This window comes from Battus philenor, unplaced genomic scaffold (genome assembly GCF_028537555.1).
Source record: "Battus philenor isolate CCGP_79_NKW_IND1 unplaced genomic scaffold, ilBatPhil1.0.hap1 SCAF_6, whole genome shotgun sequence".
Classification (NCBI taxonomy): Eukaryota; Metazoa; Arthropoda; class Insecta; order Lepidoptera; family Papilionidae; genus Battus; species Battus philenor.
The window spans coordinates 4,649,414-4,666,466 of record NW_027181726.1 but is presented as its reverse complement, the minus strand read 5'-3'; the positions used below and the strand labels follow the sequence as shown (position 1 = coordinate 4,666,466).

The following is a 17,053-nucleotide window of genomic DNA, read 5'->3' as shown; positions in this document are numbered from 1 at the left end:
GTTTACTCTAAGTTTGACGTGTACTGTGCGTATTGTTAAGCCGCTAACATAAAATGACTTAACAATGACACTTACATATTTATTAGCTCTTAATCCGGTAAGTCAGTTATTTATTTTTATCTCTGTGTATTTTCTTATAATAAATAGATAAAATAATATATGCTAGCAAGGCTGGTCATCGTGACAATCTTTGGTAACTTATTCTCGGTTGAAGTTGATACTGTTAGCCCGATGGCTTTTACAGCTTCATCAAGACCGAGTTCACGGAGCGGAAGGGTCCATGAACTTAAAAATAAAACAGACGCTGGGAAGACGCATTCCAGTTGTATGGTGACGTTTGCACGTATTAAACCGCTTTAACCGAGTAGAGCTGTGTAGTGTTGATTTTGTGTATGCGGCTTGGGACGGCAGCGTGGACCACAGGCGAGCCAAGGAGGAATCCGGATCCAACCTAGGTTAGCCCACGCTGTTCGCGGTTAGTAAGCGAGCAGCTGCCCCCTAATAATGAGTGTTGTCGATTTTTAGTGAAAGCCTATGCTTTGCAGTGGGTGTCTATTAACTGATATGGTGATAAATATTTGAAAGATAATAAACTTCGTTGTCGTCAGGGCAAAGGCACGTCTGCACGAAGCGATGCAGGTGGACCGTGAGTTCACGGAGGAGGACCGGGCGCGCATCAACCCGTGTGCTTCGCTCAGCATCAGCGCGGCCATGCAGCTGGTCAACAACCCCGTGCGCTGCTGCGCGCATGTGCACGCGCTCATACAGAATCTCGTGCAAATCGTACTCGCTAAGAAGGACGATCCCAAAACTAAAGGTGAAGTAATCCCTACTGCTTGTATATAAATATTTATGAGATAAACTAACCTATGTTTTAATTTCCAATTGCGTGGCTATAATGTGGCTATAATCTATAATGTGAGAACTAAAGACTTAGAAAAACGCTTCATCTGGAAAAAATTTTAAGTATGTAGTCGATATATACTGCCATATTTTTGTTATATATTGTTTGTTTATATACAAAAGTAATAGTTGTAGGTAGGAATGAGAAGTCAATTACAAGTCTTCATTGATCGAATTGTATTAGGGTGCAAATATTGCTATTGTAATTTTATATGCATTGCCTAAAAAAAGGTAAAACACTAATATTTTATAATTAAAATGTTGCACTTACAGATACAATCCTGTACCATGGTGAAACATGGGAGCTGATGGGTCGTCGGTGGGGTAAAATAGAGAAAGACTTTTGCACAAAGAATAAGAGTTATGACATATCAAAGATACCGGACATATACGACTGTATTAAATACGATTTGCAGCACAATCAGCATACGCTACAGTTTGATCAGGCGGAGGAGCTTTATATGTATGCCAAGTACTTGGCAGATATTGTGATACCACAAGTAAGTTACATACATATATACATACCTAATAGTATTTAATTAAATTGTTATAATTTGTATATTTTTTATTATTAAAATAATCATCTAACTGGAATTCCGGATCAATACATTTTGTGTTTGATTTATAGTTTAAACATTAATAACTTTTAATGTTAATAAGAGGTTGCAACACTTTCATATTTCCATCAAAAGTAACTTAAGGTTCCACAACTATAAAAGCTCTAGAGATAATTTTATTTTTTGAGTGAAACACATTTATTATATTTTCTTTTATATGTATTATTGATCATAGATATAAAAGCTTTAAAATGGTTAATATGTAACTCATTTTCTACTTATTAATGTATGGTACTGCCTATCATGAAGTCAATGTTATCAGAAATAACAATTAACTTCATGATAACATAGTAAAAAAAAACCTTTTCAAAATTCTGATTACTTCATATTAAATATAATCATTGTTTATTGTCTGTCCTTGCAGACTTTGTACTGTTAGGAGTAATTGGCCTGTTGCGTTCAAATAGTTTAAGAACGACCACTTTATACATGGTGAATAAAAATAGATTTAAAAGGGGTGACTTATCTCATTTGTTAGGAAAGCTTTAAAGCTTTTACATATATAGCCAATCATCCTATATGTTGACTATAAATTCATTTTATTGCGTTTGCTATAGGTGTGAGTGCTTATCCAGTTTTAGTTTTCACATAATCCATAATAGTAAACATATGATTATATTGCTCGTACACATATGCATTATGATTTTTTGTTTAAAGGTAACTGTATAAACATTCAACAATTAGATGTATACTTAATTCATAGCACAAAGTTAACACGGCACTGTTTCAACCATACATTTGTAGGCGAGTGAAAGAGAGAGATAATTTTAGTGATTGTCAACAATTGTAGAGAAATGTAAAGATGCGTTTATATGAAGTTATATTTAAAATTTAATTCAAATATGTTAAATGTCTTAAGAGGTAACGAAATAATATTCAGGAATACGGCCTAACTATGCAAGAGAAATTGACAATAGGCCAAGGCATCTGTACGCCGCTTCTGAAGAAGATAAGAGCAGATTTGCAGAGAAATATAGAAGAATCTGGAGAAGAGACTGTCAACAGGTTGAATCCGAGGTATGATTATAAAGTCCTGTTTAAAATCCTTTATTTTCTTTTTAAATAATTTCCAATATGTTATGATTAGTGTTAATAATTAACTTTTAAGAACAATGTCCACTTAACAGTGTCACTGACCAAGAAACACGATTCTCTCTTGATTGTTAGATATATCTGGTTTTCTATAGTACTAGTAGTCAGGGCTCGAGATCTCCAGATAAAATTCATAGATTTTCTTTTCTAAGCGCAATACATATTTGATATCATTACTTTGAAACGATAATTTTTTTTAGGCACTTCAATTTGCCTATGATTCTCTTCATTCGTTGGTTGATCTCGTTGGGAAATCCCCATCATAGCGCTCTCCAAGGTTAGTTGAGTGAACTTATCAATCATTAAAAAAATGAAGCCTTCAGTGAGAGACCATGCTTCTGTGCGTTATCCCTGTTAAGTATGTTATTGTGGTCACAGACTTTCGTCTTAAGTCAATAACATATTGATTGACTATTTAATATGTAGGAGTTTTAAAAATAATTTAACAAATATTTATTGTTTCGAATAGGCTTTGCTTAGTTCTTTTATACCAGACATTGATAATATGCACATTTAAATATGTATTTAACATAAACTATTACCAAATTCTTAATGTTTATTCTATCAAGAAAATTCTGGCAAGACTCTATGTTTACTATTTCAACGCAAATATTACAACTTTCCTCTGCTATATATCATCTATTTGTCAATCATATCAAATTCAAGAATATTATTTTGAGGGGTGGTTATTGGTACAGGTGCTCATGGTACGCAATCCAATGTAAGGAAAACACTTGCCGGATGGTTTAACGGTGTAATAATTATAACAGCACACAACAATTTCAACCTGAGTTATAATAAAACTTTTGTTACTGCAACTTACGAAGCGATGCGTCTAGCCGGTAGAGAAGCGCTTCAAAGAGAGAGAGAGAGAAACATAGTCAAAAGAGAGAGTAGTAGATGCGTTCTTGAATAATGAGTTAGGTGCGTTCTAATGAACGCAGCAGTTTAAAATAATATCATTTAAATTACAATATTGTTCAAGATATTGCAAAATTGAAGTGTTTTTCTTAGGGTATAGGTAATTTATTTTGATTTCATTTGAATGAGGTGTACAATGTGTGTGTAACGAGGGGAGGGGGCGCAGGTACAGTCACGGCGTGTCGAGCCCGGGCAGGCACGTGCGTACGCGCCTGTATTTCACCAGCGAGAGCCACGTGCACTCGCTGCTCACCGTGCTGCGCTTCGGGGGCCTGCTCGATGTAAGTTTACCATAATACGAAATCCACGGCTGGACATATGCCTACCTCATAGATTTCCAAGAGGAGAACCGGCTGGAAGTGGCCTGACTCCAGTGTCTTCAGACGACCTCAATAAGGTTGTCTGTCCACCTTGTAAGTGAACCGCCTACTCTGCGCTTATCGGTCCGTGTTTTCCACTCCAGAACCAGTTTTCAGAGATTTTTTTAATGATCCCTGTTATTGGGGATCTCTCATATACCCTATCTTATTTTTGGGAATAGGACTTTTTGTGCTATTAATTTTTTCACATTTATTTTTATTATCCGATCTTCATATTATTATTTAATTTTATTCTCATATATTCTTAATTTCCTTCTTTGCATCGCCTCTCATCCTCCCCTGAATTATTACCGTACAGGATTTTTATAACAGTTTATCACAATATTTATTATTCTAAAGATTTAATTTTTATTTCTATCACAGATGTTACACTGTTTTCAGAGTTTGTTTATGTAATATTAAGTGACTAAAAAAGTCAACAGTCTTCGCAAGATCATTGAACGAGTTGTTACAAGGCTAATGTTTTTTACAAATGTAATTTAGCTTCAATTAATATCACATGATACGACATAGCACATGGGCTATTTGTTGAAAAAAAAATGTTTAAAGCATTTAACAATATTGACACTTTTTATGTTTTAATTATATGTAACGTATTATAAATTTACTACCATTGTTATCGACACAATTTTTTGTATGTTATAGTCCTAACGAAACCGCTGTACCGCGCTTTAATAATGAGATGGGGAAGGAAGTATCGGCCGCATTGTTCGTTAGGCTGTCTCAACACTCGCGGCGGCGGCACTCGTGCTCCTTTATTTTCGGTCCCCACTTTGCCCACCTTATGGCGCGGTAAAGCGGTTTCGGTGGCAATATATTTACTTTTGTTTCATCATATCATTCCTTTAGTTCTTTGCAACAATACATTTATTAAGAAAAAGATGCTTTCTTCTTTTTTACTGGCGAAATTTCCGGATTTACGATTTTTATATCTAAAAAAAACGTTTGTGTCTTGCAACAAACATATTATAGAGACTCCGATATGTACTATAAATAAAAGCTACAAATGTCTGAATAAATTGTTCGAATACGCGCCACTTCTATAATTTTTTTCATTTGTATCTAACTAAGGTTTTAAAGGACGAACAATGGCGACGTGCAATGGAGTACGTGTCAATGGTGTCAGAACTTAACTACATGTCCCAGATAGTCGTCATGCTCTATGAGGATCCCACCAAGGATCCTTCCTCCGAAGAAAGGTAAGATGTCGTAATTTTTTAATTTAATAACCAGCACCCACAATATTCGGCTAAATTTAAAAAAAAAATTAAATGTATACTAGTACATCCATACTTAAATTCATACAAAAATAAAAGTAGCTTATTTATTATTTATTTATTACTATAATTTTTTTTTCTCAACAGTTTCCTTGAATAAAGAAATACAAAAGTCGTGCTGAAAATATTTTTATAACTAATAGTAACCACTTTCTTTTACTCAATGTTTAAGCTAACTTATTTCTTTTTTAAAAATACCTCAATTATGGAAAAAAATGTGTTTCTTGGCGGTTTCCAGGTTCCACGTAGAGCTGCATTTCAGCCCGGGCGTGAACTGCTGCGTGCAAAAGAACCTGCCACCGGGACCTGGTTTTCGCCCCCATAGCCGTAACCACTCCACCACTAACAACTCGGTAGTGTGCTCACGTCCTATCTATTTATTATAACAGGAGCCTGGCAGCAAACAATCAAGTTGAGGTTTAGCTTTTTGGGACATAATAGAATTGGAATCCTAAGTAGGTATCCCCTCTAGGGGGCGTTTGCCAAGTGCATCACCCGATAGATATTCCATCCAAGCAACCTAAAAGCTGGGCGGCCACCCAGTTAGTGAAGGAATGTCACGACACCAAAGCAACTGAAAAAGGCATCGAGTCTAAAATCATTCAACTTTTTGTTGTGTTAAATGTGTTATGCTATTATAAAAGAAAAACTGTTTCGGGCATATGACTACCATGACCAAGCAAAACAAATGTTTATTCTACTTTAAAAAAAAATACAATTTTTTTTAATTATGGTTCTTTTTCCTTTTTAAACGTAATGGTCTAAAATTTAAGTTCGCAATTTCTAAAATAGTCCTTCAACTTTTACAGCCCTACAAAAATGTAGTCTTTTTTAAATGTCACTGTCGAATCGTACAACTAACAACGAATTCATAGTTTCGACGGATGTTTGGCACAGTTTTATCAAAATACCTAAAATGTTTGTATGTTCACTGCAGAGCTCTTCCGATGAAGTGAAGTGTATAGAGGAAGAAGGAGAAGACGATCAAATGGCTAGCCAAGAAACATTACAACCGGTAATGAATATACCAATAATACTTATATTTATTTAATAATATATGTAAAATAAATTAAAGAAAATGGGGTGTCCATAGTATATTTACAAGGCACCGTAAATTTAATTTATTAATTTTAAAGGCTTTACCAAAATTTCGACTGCTTAAAATGTATTTGTATGTATATTTGTAATAAATGGATTCCGATTTTTTAATAGAAATCCGCAAGACTAATATTTACAAAATTTAAAACATAAATACATTGACTCAAAGGCATGTTACTTAATAAACGAATATTTAAATGACAAGAATCCTTTGCCATGATGTCGCTTGATTATTTTGTTTTCATTTAGGGTATCTGTTTATAAATCTTATGGCATAAACCATATTATTCAACTTTTTAAAAAATGTGTAGTTGTGCAGTGTCTGCTTCTTATCCACAACTATAACACCTTGTGAAGTAGAGTCAAAATTAAATGAAATGCAAAAAAACATTTTCGATCAATAAGAGTCCTGTTAAAAGTTGAATAAATATATTTTATGTTTTTTATCTTTATCTTCTAACCAGCTTGTATAGGTATATCTTACAAAAAACTGTAGACTTTACATATAGTATGATTTGCTCGTAAATATCCCCATCTTCCAGGTTAAATGCCTTGGTCATATAACATTCGAATATAAAGAAATTTTGTAATATTTTTTCCTGTACAATACATATAATAGCAAATGTACCAACAATTTTATTAATAAGGCTTCTATGCAAGTTTCATTTGTCTGTCACTATTCCGTTATTGATATACCTCAATGAGATTGTTTTTTTGTTTCGATTAAAATTATCATAGAAGATTTAAAGAGAACAATAGAATATATATGTACTATTTTAATATATTAACATTAATAGGACCGTATGGATGAAATGGATAACTCATTCTCGGCGAAGGGTTCTTCGAAATCGAAATTAAGACCATCTGACCCTATTCCAATTTGGTAAGTAATTGCATTTAATTTGAAATATTCAATCGTTTCTACTAGTGCCACTGAAATCGCTGTACCGCGCCTTAGGAAAGCGGGACGAGGTGGGAGTCGAGGAAAGAAGTGCTTAAGCACAACCGTCGCAGATACTCCCCCTTCCATCTCGCCGTGCATACTTAAGGCGCAGTGTTGCGGTTTTGGTAGAAAACATAATAGAAGTAACATTACAGTTTAACAAAAAATATACAATGTTACAAAATGGAGGTAGAACTAATATATACTAACGAACATTGTATCGTTAAGTTGTCCATTAAAACCGTAAACTTTTGAGGTGAATTTAATAATGTACTGTGATAGTATTATTGTTTTTTAGTTAGCTTAGTGGTTACCTGTTACTATTTGTTATAAATAATAGTATTATTAAATTGTGTTATCTCTACTATCTTAACTTAGCCTACCATGTGTTTTATGTATGTATTTATGTGTATATATATATATATATATATATATATATATATATATATATATATATATATATAAAAGACTAGCGCGCCGCGACTAGGCCGTGGTCAGTTTGCACACATATACCCAAGATGTTTCCCAATAGGTTATGCTTAATTTAATAAAATTTAATAAATATGTATTTAAGTACCTGTGTGTACCAGTCATGTAAAGATCCAGTACCTGTAAAGATATTGTTTGTTTGAAAATAAAAATAAATAAATTTATGAATTTTGAGGAAAAATATAGTAACAATAGCGATTGATTAGATATATACACATAAAATGTATGACTTGTTTATTTAGTTTCTAGGGCTATTTGAAAGGATTAGATATTTGTTATTAATTTAAAGCAACCTGCACTACACGGTGAGTGGGCATGAGGCATCTACGTTGGCAGCACGGCTTAACGAGGAATTGCGTGCACGCAGCCACACTCCCAACGATGTAAGAGAACATACCCAGGTTAGATACATTTTATGCAAATTATTTTTTTGTAGTACAAATCCTTCTAAATTGGTCCTTATTTGATTACATCAAAACGCGTTTGGAACATTCTTAGCTCTATATAGATTGGTTATAGGTGCAAAAATTTTAAAGGAGGTGAATATATAACTCATGTATATAGCAAAAAAAAGCGTTAACAAATTTCGGATTACAATTAAATTAATTATTGTTCACTATCTGTTCCAGCAGGTTTTGTACTGCAAGAAGTTATTGGTCTGTCGTATTAGAAAAAAATAATTAAATTAACATATTTTAGTTATCATTTTATCTATGATTGGAATTAGATGTAAAAACCTAAAGTTTTTGCTGTCAAATGAACTAATTATTATTTTATATATTATATATATTTACCCCTCAAATATTTTACACCTGTAACTAAATTATTTTGCATAGCTGATTATATTTATTTATTAAAATCACAGCTCCAATTATTAGAAACAAATGTAATTTCGTTTATTGTTTAAAAATAATAATTAATATTATTAACTATATATCCTAACAGACTCCCTATTGCCAATTTATTAGCCTGAAGAAATAATAAAAAAAAACAATAAAACTTGTTCCAGAGTGATAATTTGTTTAATGTCTTAACTATGAACAATGACTTGACTGCACAGGAAAATAAGTTTTCTATTTCGTTTAATGAAAAATAAATAATAATGTTATGCTATGACGATATTTTTTTCATTACATTCTGACATATCTTTATTATAACAGGTGTTTTAATTTACTTCGTGATTTCTATGAAAAAAGGAAAAGTTTTTTTTTTATTTTTATCGAACGTGTCTTTATTTTCTATTAAATTTTAGTCTTTGCAAAACTTTTGACTTTTTTGTAGGTACTGATAATGATCCTAAGTTATGTCAGTTTTCTTACCGTTCGTTATTCGTATTAATGTAGATATTATATAACATAATAAAAAAAAACTCTTTAACAAAAATAATTTTAGAGTGAAGAGAAAGAATCCAAAGATTCCGAGGAACCACAGCCGCGTGCGCGCAGTTATGACCAACACAAACAAAACCACGATAACGGTAAGTCGGCGTGCGCTCGCGAGCTCAGGTTTGAATGGATGTTTACTAACAGCTCGCTTTTATATCACTGACGGCAACCAGTTACAGCTAGATGCGACATATTACATTCCATCTATATAGATTCATGTGTTTTGTTGTTTGAATAATTATCTCGAGCGAGAAATAAAAAAAAATATTATCGACATTCCATTACATTGTTTTGAGTTAAAATTACTGATGTACAATATCCAGCGATAAATATTGCACATCGACCTTTGGAAAGAGACAATCGGCTAATTTCGTCGTAGAGCACTATCTCTATCCCACACTACCTATGCGACGTTTTGTCAGTCGTTGTATTTCGTGCGACAGAGATAACGCTCTACGAAGCCAAAATTAGCCGATTGTCTCTTTCCAAAGGTCGATGTGCAATATTTATCGCCGGGCACTGTAGGTGGGTTGTTTTGAATTATCATTGAATTTTTATTAGTTGAAATCCATTACGAGTATTGTGCCTGCGTAGTGTGATTTTATTTGATAAATCATTTTAGATAATCTAACCTCATCCCTACTACTAACGAATTGTTTTCAAGTAACGAACGCAAATTGCAGCAAATTGTGGTGTCTGTTATCGACGGTATATAGACAAACGAATTTTCGTATAGTTTTCAAATATTTCCCGGAGAAATAGCAGTAAGATTTTTAAAAGCGTAATGTTAGCAACTATGACATCATTAACATTATTTTGGTGATTACCATATAGTATTTGAAAATCTTGTTGTATGCGACTAACAGCGTGAAGCGGCTTAAAAGGACCTCCTCTCTGTCTTATCATGTGCTTACCTAAGGCGCGGTACAGCGGTATAGCGGTATCGGTAACATTATAGTTACCGCAAACAGATTATGTGTTTCTAGTGATCTTGCACCTCAATCCCCGTGAAATTGAGTGTACTTTTTGTTAAATTTTCAAAAAAAAAATTATTTGTAAATATTCGAGTAGCATTATCCTGGTCAGCTTAGTTATCTTAAAAGAAGTTACACACACAGTCACACGCGCCCTCTGCGTCCTGCCATCTCGAACCCGCAGAATCTGCAAATGCCACTTGGACAGCAGTGGAAATCCTACCCGAAAAAATCGTGTTGAGACATAAGTTGAGACGTGTTTTAGTCGGTGACGTCACGTTTTACTGCAATTTGCGTGAGGTCGGTCTAGCGGCGGGGCGGACGGGTGCGCGCAGGTGTCGGCGAATCTCCGCCGCCAACTACCCGAGTCTGCCCGCCGACGACGAGCAAGGTCAGTACGCACGCACTTGAAAGAGGAAACGGTAACCGGTAGTAAATTACATTTAAATTTACGTTTGGAAACTTTTAAGACAATAATATATTACAAAAAAATTCAATCCAAAAAAAAAATTGCAATGCTTACCATTTCTTCTTTCGTATGTTTTAACTTTCGCTTACCCGGTATGGTTGTCACTAAAATTTAGCCCTTTACAATATTTTGCTATGTACGACACTTCTAGTACCATAAGACTAACGTATATTAATTAATAGCACGAGTAGAGATTTGCTTAGAACAAATTTTATGAAATTCAATTCCACTGTTGGATGGTAAGGTTATTTAAAAAGGCATGTTTTATAAGTATATCGCTTATAGAAATAAAAACCAGACCAAAATATTTTTCGGACATTTTGAAAATTACCAAAAAAAGATTTTATGAAACGCGGAGCGATCGGTCGACTATTAATATAACATAAAAAAATCTTTAAAAGAATCTATTGTAGCAACATAGGTGAAGTTTCATTTATACAATAATTTTTTTAACTCCATTTTATATCTGTCTACTTTGCTTCGCAAGATGTTATAGTTGAGAAGAAGAAGCAGGAAGAAACTCCACGACAAGACATCTTCTGAAAAAGTTTAAGAATGATGCACATAGATTTTCTTCAGTAAAAGAATTCTTGCAGATGATTCTTGTCATTGAAATTTTCGTTTGTTGAATAATATTCCATCAATTTACTTTTAATATGATTTTTTAATCATAAATAGAAATCCAATAATATATTGCAGAATTTTATTAATGAATTGGTATTTTGTGTTGCAAAATTATAACTTATATTGGCGTAGAATTACCAAATAGTGTCTGTACTGTTACCCATAGTATTGGTAAAGGGTTAAATTGGTATATAATTATATAAATGTGACTATCAACCCGGGACAACAGCAACGATTTATGTCGGGAGCAAAGCACGGGCGGGGAAGGAGCTTCGGTCGCACTTCACCTGTCATCCGTAAGTCGTTTATATATCTTCTTTTATCCTCTGTAGATCGATCTGAATATATTCTTTTCCTTACATTCATCAAAATAAGCTTTTGAATCGTGTTTGTTTTTTGACATAAAAAAATACTCCTTGTATTTGTATATTTACGTCAAGCGTGTAAATAATACATAATACAAGGAATCTGTGGGCTAGAAATAACGGCTAGTTTGAAAAGTGAATGTCGTTTTTTTAAAATAATTTGTCATGTTACTTTGGAGTGTGTAGTGTGTTCGTGGCGGTGGCGCTTGGCAGCTCACTCTGGCCGGCGATCTTGTGTGTTGCGTGTCCTCTACCCGCCTCGCGTTTGTGTGAGCGTCTGACTACTGCATGTGCATGTTTGTGTACGCATCGAGAGGAACATGAGCGTTCAGTACCGAGCTTCCCTCTACGCCCACAAGCAAATGCAAGGTGTGGATGCAGGGGGAATGCGGTGACCACGCATGTGTTTGTCGCGATGAAGCTGCGGTCGTCAGTCGCCACACGTGTTGTCACGGTTCGGATTGCAAATTTAAATCTATTCAGTATCGTGCACGCTTGGAACAGTATCTATCTATCTATCTATCTATATATGTATATTTTGTATATTTATGGCAATTACACGTATACTAATTGTATCTATTTGTTCCTATCACCACCTATCTAACACTCTCGCATCTGTATCACGTAACCGGCTCCCCCACTCGCGTCGTAAACCGTAAACGTAGAGGCGCGTTCCCTGTCATTGTCCCCGCCCACACTGTCCGCGAGGGCGCCGGCCGGGGCGGTCGCGAGGGACGGTCGCGCGGGCTCTTGGGGCGAGGGCACCGGCTGTAGCGTGTGGCGCGCAGGGCGGCGCCAGCGGCACAGCATCGCCGGTCAGATGAGCTACCTCAAGATGCTGGGGCTGGGGGCGCGTGGCAAGCTACCCGGCGCCGCGGGACTCTTCAGCACCGCCGTCATCTCGGGCTCCAGCTCGGCGCCCAACCTCCGCGTCATGATACCAACCGCCGCAGCCAGCAACAGTAAGTTTCTCCTCTCCAACACGTCCTCTTTTTCTCCCTCTCGTCTAAAACATTAGCAACCGTTTATCCGATACGATATGGGTACATCAGTATATTTGAATATTTTCCCGTCAATAACCAAATCATAGTCATGTGATGTATCCATGCTTATGAAAATGCTATATTTGCGTTTATGACTATCAGTGCCATATCAATTTATAAGATATAAATTTTAATTATTATAAGAGAAAGATTATAATACATCCATTTCATTGACTGATGTGTTTAATGTTTAATTTAATAAAAAAATAGTTTTCCCATATCTATTTTAACCGTTCTGATTCTGTTTAATAAAAATTTTCGTTAATAATAGTATTCTGAACATGTGTTTAAATCGTTACTTGCTACTATATGTATGATTTTAAGTTGTTGCTTCAACTTTCAAATTATACAAAAAAGTTACATTGTAAAACTTGTATTAACATAAGTGAATTATAATAACAATTATTTTACGGATACTACAGGCAACTTTAAGAAAATAAAATAATCAGCGCATTTACTATTTATTAGTTCTGGTTGAAAAATTCATTTCTTTAAATACTACACTTACAAATTGTAATATCCAGTATTAATAGCAGAATTGTATTTGAAAATATTTATAAATGCCTTTTTAAAAATGTACGAGATACTTTTATCCACATTATTAAAAGATGATTTTTTTGTAAATGTTTATAGACATTTCAGCAGCCTCTACAGCATGTGTTTATAGGATTTTAATAAAACTCAAATCCGCTTTAAAGTATTCAATTGTATTACAAGAAACCCTCAATTTATGAGCCCTGCAATAGATACGCCTGTTTTTTTGCGCTATTTTCAAAAATGAAATAAAATGATATTGGAAAATCGTAAATATGTTGAAACAAAAGAATATAAAGAGCATTATTGCAAAATGTTAGCAGTCTAGATAAGTAGAAAACAACATGACTAATTTATAACTAGAAGAATTTTTGTCTAGAGAAATAACCTGGCAGACTGATGGGCAGACTCATAACAATGTTTATGTTTATATTTAATTGGTTATCTCTGAGTCTATATTCACTGTATTGTAAAACATAGTATAATCACAATAAAAATCTAAATCTAGGTTTAAAATACAAAAACTTATTCATTTGTATTAAAATTCTAAAAAGAATAGAGAGAAAAAAAAGTGCGTATATTATATATATATTTATTTTTATACCTGCTTGGGTCGTTTATAAAATATGTTCGTCCTGAATAGGGGAAAGTCCTGACGAAGAGGGAGAGAGGTGGAAGAAAGCATAACGATCAGCGTTAAGATAATTTAATGCTAATTATAGATATCTCGAGATATTTAAGAGACGTATTTTAGGAATGGCCACTAATATTTTGAAAGTGTCATGTGTGTTATAATAATATGTTATATAATTTAAATTGTTAATGCGTGCTTTATAAGTAGCAGCATTGGAAGGATTCGGCGGCGTGCCAGCGATCCGGCCGCTGGAGACGCTGCACAACGCGCTGTCGCTGCGACAGCTCGACGCGTTCCTGGAGCGGGTCACCGCCGCGCCCGTGCTGCTCGGGACTCCACCCGCGCACCAACCGCAGTCCAACGTCAAACGACAGTCGCCCACGAATAGTAAGCGACAGATAGAACAGATTTACATACACCACAGTCCAGACCAAGGACCGACAAGCGGAACGTCCTATATTCACCCCCGACTTGGACAAACTACCTTATTTAGATCGTATTGGAAATGTTTAAGTAAGGCTTCTCACAGTAATGGATGTATAGCTTAAATGGTGACATAAACCACATATATTTTAGTATACGTACATACACATACGGAACGTATACAAACACGACCGATGGATCATGTGTCCCAGAGGAGGTGGTTTCTCTTTCGTCAATTTAAGAACACAAGGCTCCGTTTTGAATAGTGTGAAACACGTCGGAAGACATTCGGCTGACACATGTTTAAAAAACGCTTTTATTAAAATCGTTTTTTATTTAAGTTGGAAATTCAAAAGAGCTTTCAAATAACTTTGAAAAGCAAATCTCGAAGGTGCTGGTTGGAGCGGGCCGTCGTCTCTGATGTCGTCGTCGGGCGAGCTGCCGAGCGGAGTATCCTCCGCCGGTCCCTCCTCGCCCACCTCCGCGCATAACGACCCCGCTCGCCTCGCCGAAAGGTAACGTAATACACACACGCACATGTCCACAAATTTACACACTACGTCACCAGGATGTATAAACGTATTCGTCATCATTACTCGATTGACGCCGTCAACAAACAGGTTTCACCCAAAGGTCGCCTCGATAACTGGCCTAGTTTCGGAGAGAGTAGAGGGAGACCTGAGCCGCTCCTAATCGCTTGTGGTTTCCACTTGAAAACATATTTATATTTTTAAAATACCATCACCGTATAAGCAAGTGTTTTGTAATGAAAGTATTTCATCATCATTTTTAAACGTAATTTCTGGAAAAGTAAAAAAATAACTTATATTGTAATATCACATGTAGTAATTCACAATATCCACATTTTAACTTTTGTGTAAATTGTGCAGATTATATATTTAAAAAAAACTGTCGTAAAAACTTCTGTGTTATATGCTGAGATAATACTTTGTGACTACCTTTCCATACTCACGCAAGTAAAAATTACGTTCAACGTTAAAATACTTACATTATAATATACTTTTCAATAATCAATAAGGAGTTTGTCATTGTTGGTAACATTGGGACGCTTTTAAATCCTTTGCCTAAGGAACTTGTAGCGCTACAAGTAACTTTTCTTGAAATGCCTTGCCTTACTGTTATTATATTTTTGTTTTGTTTTACTTTGTATTTTGTGAATCTGGAAATGTTTAAATAATGCCTACTAAACGTGCTTTAGGATTCATTACTAAAATGTAAGGTATTTAAAGAAATACAAACATGATAGATAATGATCATCACAGTATCGCAAACTTCATCACGTGCTGCTTTGGTTTTTTTTTCATGTTTTTAGTTGCTTAGTCATTAATTGCATTTTATTGATCCATCTTTCACTGGTTTTACACTGTACATACAAAAATTGTCTCTCCGAGCGCGTAAATCAATCGCAAATAGCAATATTTAGTGTTGGGAAAGGCTGTTCGAAGTGGTGATAAACGAAGGTATTGGGTGCATTAAAATATTGTGGATTCCAGTAGCAATTGGAGTAAAAATGTGCCGAGCAAACTCCCCCAGTGGGACGGTGAGGCGGCGACGTTGTGCGACTCCAGTCTGCACCCATTCATGCCGCACACCAACGCACCAGGTATACCACAACACTCCGTTTTACAGAAACGAAAATGGGCTATTTCTTAGAACAATTAAAAAGTTCCTTCTTTTTCCTTAAATTATATTAGACCATACACGCACACTGCAAGACATAGGCTTCCCCCAAAGATCGCCACGATGACCGGCGCTTGCGCTGCTCGCATTCTTACGTCCCTATATCCTCGGTCTATCTACTGGCGGGCATACCCACGCCGCGTCTACCGGCTCGTGGGTAGACGCCGCGTGGACATGCCCCCAAATGACACCATGCAATTATTCTAAAAAAATTATGTAAATTTTTGATAGTGATTTTTTTTTAGTAAAAGTATTATGTGAAATACTTTTTATTCAAATTGTTGCCCGAAAATGTCTTGTATTACAACTCACCTGTAACACAAACAGACTATTAAATTTAAATGTTAGGTCACGTACAAAACACGCACAATATCGTTGCTTGTAGGTCGTAGCATCGTACTCGACTATAACTTATTATCAGTGTAAATACAGTCACGAAATGTATATTAACACTTCCATCTCTCAAACATCTGGAGCTGTGCATGAAATTATTAGAAATGCATGCTATAAGTCATCGAGTGCAATCTCGGAACAAGTTACGAGAGCTAGAGATTGTGCCTGCAAGAGATGCCACGTTTATGCTTGATGAATGTTGTTCTGAACATATAAGGTGGGCCATTAATCAAGTTCACCTTTAAAATAATATTAGAGAATATTTGTTCGTGATGGCCATTCAATTTTATCTCTTCTATATGATTTGACTATAAACATTACTCGTATTACGTCTATGCTTGCATTAAATGTCACACAAGTGGCGACCGAATTCAACACAAACCAACGAAGTGGCCAACCCCCGATCGTTCTAGGTAGAACCGTTGCGGGATTTTCTTCTGTCAATTCTCTTCTTGCGCAAGCAACTGACCAACTCGTGGTTAGGCCGTAAACACCCTTGAGTTCGAATGCTAAATGGATGACAGCCTATGCTGAGATGCCCCCGTCCCTCCACGGAGCGTACACCTAAGCGATCAAAGAACTCAGCGGCTCACCAATTCGGTGAAATTGTAGGACGAAACGCTACCTTAAAAGAGGTTTTAAGACTAGGCACCCTGCCGTTTCGAACCCGCGGTATCTGCAAAGACCACTTGGACAGAAGTGTCAAAGCGACGTCAAAAAAGTCGCCAAATGACGTTCTCTTCGTTCGTCTCGTCGTAAGGAATGTTTTTTTTTTAAATAAAAGTGAA

At 35.5% G+C, this 17,053-nt stretch overlaps 1 protein-coding gene across 1 annotated transcript in view; it reads left to right on the top strand.

Annotated features, from left to right (window-relative positions):
- l(1)G0196 (inositol hexakisphosphate and diphosphoinositol-pentakisphosphate kinase) overlaps nucleotides 1–17,053 on the top strand; it is a 34,879-nt gene that overhangs the window by 15,642 nt on the left and 2,184 nt on the right. The window contains exons 13-27 of the mRNA XM_068773744.1: nucleotides 609–817; nucleotides 1,177–1,403; nucleotides 2,401–2,537; nucleotides 3,700–3,814; nucleotides 4,985–5,112; nucleotides 5,429–5,543; nucleotides 6,128–6,205; nucleotides 7,086–7,171; nucleotides 8,010–8,121; nucleotides 9,113–9,197; nucleotides 10,345–10,470; nucleotides 12,326–12,499; nucleotides 13,953–14,135; nucleotides 14,563–14,686; nucleotides 15,686–15,795. Coding sequence (XP_068629845.1) covers nucleotides 609–817; nucleotides 1,177–1,403; nucleotides 2,401–2,537; nucleotides 3,700–3,814; nucleotides 4,985–5,112; nucleotides 5,429–5,543; nucleotides 6,128–6,205; nucleotides 7,086–7,171; nucleotides 8,010–8,121; nucleotides 9,113–9,197; nucleotides 10,345–10,470; nucleotides 12,326–12,499; nucleotides 13,953–14,135; nucleotides 14,563–14,686; nucleotides 15,686–15,795 — 2,009 coding nt within the window. The remainder of the gene's footprint in view (nucleotides 1–608; nucleotides 818–1,176; nucleotides 1,404–2,400; nucleotides 2,538–3,699; nucleotides 3,815–4,984; nucleotides 5,113–5,428; nucleotides 5,544–6,127; nucleotides 6,206–7,085; nucleotides 7,172–8,009; nucleotides 8,122–9,112; nucleotides 9,198–10,344; nucleotides 10,471–12,325; nucleotides 12,500–13,952; nucleotides 14,136–14,562; nucleotides 14,687–15,685; nucleotides 15,796–17,053) is intronic.